The 6485-nt window shown below is 33.6% G+C and overlaps 1 protein-coding gene across 1 annotated transcript; it reads left to right on the forward strand.

Annotated features, from left to right (window-relative positions):
* Window positions 1-1481: 1481 nt before the first annotated feature.
* On the forward strand, window positions 1482-3975 carry LOC106797516 (uncharacterized). Its single transcript, XM_014772108.1, has 7 exons — window positions 1482-1622; window positions 1702-1969; window positions 2499-2589; window positions 3131-3238; window positions 3447-3522; window positions 3631-3690; window positions 3811-3975. The coding sequence occupies exons 1-7, from the start codon at window positions 1482-1484 to the stop codon at window positions 3973-3975; spliced, it is 909 nt and encodes a 302-aa protein (XP_014627594.1).
* Window positions 3976-6485: the final 2510 nt, after the last annotated feature.

Below are 6485 nucleotides of genomic sequence, written 5' to 3' on the forward strand. Positions count from 1 at the left end.
TTCCAAAATAATAAAATAAAATATAATAAAAGATTTGGAACGTGAACGTGGGCGCTTCCAACAGGAATGACAATTAAAAATATTATTTTACTTTAAAAATAGACCAATTTGATAAGAAGAGGATTAAACCTCGTGGTTATGACCAGAAAAGGATTATATCATTTTTTTTTCAGATAACAGCATTATATCATATACAAATAGAGGCCTCTTAATATGTTTGAGTTAACTTAAATTTAATGATTTCAACTGTTTTTGTTAAAAAATAGTTGTTTGAGAATTTTTTGGATAGTTTAATAATCTAATCTAATATAACTATAATAAAAGAGTAGTCCAATGAAAAATCTATTATGCCATACCTAAAATGTTGATACGTGGCACATTTCTTGGTTTTTGGGTCATTTTTCCCCTCCAATATTTTCCCCCATTTTCTTCTATGGCCAAGGCCACGTGTCTCGCTCTCCAGCCGTCTTCGATCATGTTGGTGTGGACGTAATGGCGGTTGCACTCTATAGCACGCTTGCTTCCTCTGGTCTCCATCGAGATGTCCCGTCGAGAAACCCTATTTCTTCATTTCTATCATCGTTTAGCTCTTCCTTCTTCGGTTGTCTTCAACTTGGTGGTTGTGCAATCTCACCAAGAAAAAGCATCCAGCAGACAAGCTTTTTTTTCCCTTTGTTGTTATGCATGTTTATCTCTATTTGAAACCCCGTTTCTTCATTTGTATCATCGTTTAAGTCTTCCTTCTTCGGTGGTCTTCAGCTTGGTGGTTGTGCAATCTCACTGGGAAGAAGCATCCAGCAGGCAAGCTTTTTTTTTCCCTTTACTATTATGCATGTTTGTCTCTATTTGAAACCTCGTTTCTTCATTTGTATCATCGTTTAAGTCTTCCTTCTTTGGTTGTCTTCAGCTTGGTGGTTGTGCAATCTCACCGGGAAGAAGCATCCAACAGGCAAGCTTTTTTTCCCTTTGTTGTTATGCATGTTTGTCTCTATTTGCAAGGTCACCCACGAAGAAGCATCCAGCAGGCAAGGTTTTAATTTTGTTTGTTGTTATACATGTTTTCTTCCTAACTAATACTTCTTTGTTTCTGGTAGTAACATTGATCTTGCCTGCCTAGTATGGTATTCTTTCCCTATTCAATGTTCTTTTCTTCGTTATTTTGTTGGTTTTGTTGTTCCAAGTTAAAGCAGTTTTGGCTGCTTGGTTATTTTGCATGTTTGCTTCTTTAGTAATAGTGTTTCTATTGACATTGACTCATATTTCTACACAACAGAAACATCTGTTATTCAATGTTTAGGATGTACTTCATTCTGGTACCTTTTTTGCATGTTTTCACCATTTGTTCTTTAATCTCGGCTTTAGTTTTTTTTTTCGATTATTATTGTTGCTTTCTTGCATGCTCATTGTGTTTGTTGTTATCATATTATTTGTCTCTTTTGTGCTGCAAATTATACATTTTTTTAAAAAAATTATGCAGAATTATGGCTCGGATTCCTAACAAGATAAAGGGCATCAATGGATCAAAAGAAACCCTTAAACTTGCTGTGAGGATAACTGATCTTTGGTTTGTCGGAACACCTGACAAGTCTGAACAAGCTGAGATGATTATAGTGGACTCTGATGTATGCTTTTACCTTGTGTTTGTCTTTGGTCCATGATTTACCATTCTAACAATTTGTTTCATGCTTTGCCCATGATCAGGGTGATCAAATTCATGTGGTTTGTAAGCGAGACCAACTGAAGTCTTGGAAGTTGGATTTGAAAGAGAATTGTACTTATGTGATGCACAATTTTAAAGTCATCAAGAATGATGGTCAATACAGAGTTTGTGACCACCCATATAAATTGGTATTCACTGGTGTTACTGTTGTTAGACAAACTGATTTGGACAATGTTCCTTTTAAAAAATACAATTTCACTCAATTTGCCAATATCATTGCTGGCCACTTTCAACCTGGCCTGTTGGTTGGTAAGTTCAGCTACAATTCAGCCACTGACTTTGTTTCGTAAATTGCAACAATCTTTTTATAACATAGCTTTCATTTTTCTACTTTCTTAAGACATTATTGGTGTTGTTGATGAGGTGGTCTTCCACCATGTTTCATCAAGGAGTACAAGGGTTGTTTTTAAACTGAAGGACTTGAGGTTATGTTGTTCAATTTTCCCTTTCATTTTAAAATTATGGGTCCTATCTTATTAATGGTTGGGTCAATTTAATTTTCCTATTTTTGAATCTTATGTCCATGTTGGATTATTATATACTAATACTGTGACCATCATTTGTTTATAGTAGTGACCAATTGCTATCTTACACTTTGTGGGAAGATTATTGCTTGTAGTTCTTAGAGTACTTGAATGAGTGTCAAAGTGACGACCCGATAATTGTTATGTTGACTCATGCTAGAATTAAAGAAGCCCACAGTATAGTCTCATGTGGAATTTGTCCATTTTTCTGCTTCTTAAATGGCATCTTATATTCATGTTTTTGGCATTTGTAGGATTGTACCCACCGTCAGTAAGTAATTCTTTGAAGGCTTCAAAGTTACTTATTAATCAACCGGTGGCTGAAATTCAAGAATTCAAACACAGGTATTTTTCTCATGTGGTTAACTTAGTTTGATTATTTTTACCTAGCCTTTCATATTAATTCTATATGTCTAGGCTTTCTGAATTAGGCATTGAGGTACACTCAGTTATAACGCCTCGTGGTCAAGGCAGTTCACAACTTTCAGGTTCTAGCCAATTATCATCAAAGGATGCATTTTTTTATAAGTATAAGGCAAAGAGCATTTATAAGATTAACAACATTACAGAAGTATTGGTCTTATTTATGTTTTGCATTGATTCAACACATCAACCAGTTGATGATCAATCCAATCACTATGTTGTTTCCACCAGGATATTGTTTGTGTTACCGTGGGCACCATTACCAGAATTGTTATGGAAAATCATTCATGGTGTTATCCGGCTTGCATCCAATGTCACAAAAAATTGATATAGACACTGCTTCGTTCACATGCGCATGTGGCAAATATAATGAGCAAGTTGTGCTGAGGTCATTTGGAGTATTTTTAAAATTTGTGTTACCTTCACTTACACCTTATTTTTACGCTATTATGGATGTTGGCAGGTATAGACTTGAGGTAATGGTCAGTCACAAGGAGGAAAGCACCAAATTTCTTCTCTGGGACCGTGAATGCACTGACTTAATTGGGCAATCAGCTGATGAAGTGAATAGGTTAAAAAAATAGCAATAAGTCTCTACATTATCAAAATCAAGTTTGAATCTTGAAAGGATGAACATTTTTTCCTTACTGGCCAACCTGAGAGAAGATATTTAATGCACAAACTTATTTTCTTTATGCAAGGATGGTGATGTCGATTTAAATGCATCACCAGAAGCACTTGATAAGTTGCTGGGTTATGTGCTTGCCTTTAAAATCAAGATTCAACCAAAGTTCAGGAATGATACGTGACTTAAGTTTGATTAACATTATAATGGAGTTACTGCCTGATGCTGAGGTACTATTTCATAAAGTATCTTTCAGCTGTTATTAGGATACAAATATATTATACCTATGTTCATTTGATTTTTCGGGTTGCCTAACTATTGTTGTATATGTCATGCAGGCATCTTCTAGGATCCATATTGCACTCCCTGATTCTAGTGATCCTCCTCACCATGAATCTGTAAGCTGAAAATATAATGTCCCCTTTTCAATCTAATATTTGTTGCCGCTATCGCATTTTAAAACTTCATCAATGTCAATTTTTGAATTCAAGTCAGTAATTGGTCTATCTTTTATGCAGCAATCCCTGTCTAGAACAGCAGATCATGATCCACTTCTTCGACTCCCCTTAACACCAACAAAGCGACAGATATCCCAAGAATGTGATGATGAAGCAAGAAGCTCTCAGATTTCACCTGCACAACTTTCATCTAACAAATTAGGGAAACATGTTAAAATTGAATGAATGTGGTTATTTTCAAGATGTACATACACTCTCTAAGGAGCAGCCTGTCTTTTTGTAGTAGTGCACTCTCTAAGGAACCTCTTTTATTGTAGTATGCCTGATAACATTCATTAAACATTGTCATATGTTATGTGTGTGTCAATGTGGGATGTAAAGAGTACTTCTTATTTTGCATTTCATTTTCTATCTGACTATTCTACAATTTAAATTCTATTTTGAATCGACTCTCAATTAAATTATAGGAGCTTATTACCAAATTGTGTTGGATTTTAATCATTTGAGTTGTTTGACTTTTAAATCACGTTTCCATGTGTATTTTATTAGTTTAATCATAAGCTATTTATAAAACCAAAAAAACAGGCAACAGAATGGGGTAGATAAATTCAAAGATCTTATGAGTTAAACAAAACCAATATTTAATTGTATAATGAGTAGTATAAACATTGGTTGTTGCTTAATATTTTACACCCTCTTGGCTAACAAGTTTATTATGTTGGTTGTATTTTAGTGAGTACCCATCAATAAAAAAAAACATTCCATTTTATCATTGTTATACTTAATAAAACTGAGAAAAGTCATTTTTCCTTTAACCTCGGTTTAACTTATTTCTTATGATCATTTGTTCTTTGATGTGCCATATTTTACTTAATCCAACTTTGAAAAATGGAAAATTTAATATTTCTAATATCCATAAAGTTTAATTAAAACTAAAACATACAAATAATAGAGGAAAAAAAGTTAGTGGATGTTTCTACATTGACGGCCTACTCCTGCCATACACGACATCTTTCATATCAGATTTTCTATCAATGTCAGCAACCCCATGTCTATACATGCATGTCACTGAAAAAGTATGGTCCATTTAACTAGCCGTCAATGTTGAACTGTGGCTTTAGTTGCCCATCCAACCGTTTCCTTTATCTTTCAACCTTTTGTTCCATACTTTTCGAATTTCAAATTATCATCTCTTGCTCCATTCCACCATCGATCGTCTGTTAAACTTTTAACTCCCAGCAACATTAACTATAGACATCAACAACATGGATAACCATGAATATACAAACAAGTCAAATTCAACAAAAGCCAGAATGAAGAGAAAACGTATCATGCAACAAAAACGCCATACTTGGGCTCAATTCCCTGTACACACAACTGTACACCCAGCTCCACAAAACATAAAAGATCATAGTAAGAAATTATATATTCCATTCAGAATGAATTATGAGCTAACATTACCTAAATACAATTTTTAAAATTTTGGACCCTTCATCGGGATCTTTGTTACATAAATTTAGTTCTACAAAGGCAACCAAACTATAACTTGCATGCAATCTAAAACATGCAATATGTTTTTTTTCCTCCAATCAATATTTGGGATGTACTTCATTCAGTTACTTTTTTTGAATGTGTTATTCAACATTTACGATGTACTTCATTCAGCAGCCAACATTTTAATTTTTTTTGCTGACTTCATTATGTTACTTTTTTTCCATCGTATATTATTATACCAAAAACATCAAAATTATGTATAGCTAACAAAATATGTTTATTAACTGTATTTAAATTATGATGATACATTGCACCTAACTTTGATTTACCCCTATTTCTAAGTAATTGTTTGTGATTCATCGGACGATGCGAATTCTGAATCAACACAAGGTACTACTAAAAAACTTCTCAATCCAATTGTTTTCTCAGGATTATCATGTAATAAGTATATCTAACTATGATTTTCACAGAATCGGACTCTGTTGCTTCTGTTGGAGATGTACATTATGACTTCTCGGTTAATGACCCTACAATTAACACAGAAGGTAACAATTCTAACTCTAACCATTTGTTGCCACCTTTACTAAAATTAGCCACTTCACCTACTATGACTCCAACTTTCAAAAAGCACTTTTATTTATCATCTAACAATTTACATGTTCTTCTGGAAATGGTAGCAATTCTTGGCATCATATTGGGGTATTTCATTAAACAATTTCAGGGTATTTTGAACTTGGTGATCAACTCATGCAATGTAGACACTATAATGCAAACATGTGGTATAATGAAAGAATATCAAAACATAAGAATAGTTCAAACCCAAGGTTCAACTTATGTTGCGGAGATGGTAAAGTTGAACTTCCATTACCACAAAATTCCCCCAATCATCTCCAGCAACTTTTGTTTGATCATAATGTAGCTGATAGTAAAAATTACCGACAACATATACGAACATATAACATGATGTTTGCCTTTACTTCTGCTCGTATTAAGCTAGACAAATCAATTAATGATTCAAGGGGACCTTCTACAATTAGAATTCAAGGCCAACCATGTCACAGGATAGGCAGTCTATTACCAATGCCTGGAAAAGAACCTAAATATGCATAATTATATATCTTTGACACAAATAATGAAGTGCAAAATAGAATTAATGACATCAGGTAGTAATTCTTTAATTCTTATTATTGTAAAATCACATCATTAATGAAGCATATTTAATTCTTTAATTCTTCTTTTTA

Source organism: Glycine max, chromosome 2, assembly GCF_000004515.6.
Source record: "Glycine max cultivar Williams 82 chromosome 2, Glycine_max_v4.0, whole genome shotgun sequence".
NCBI classification, from domain to species: Eukaryota; Viridiplantae; Streptophyta; class Magnoliopsida; order Fabales; family Fabaceae; genus Glycine; species Glycine max.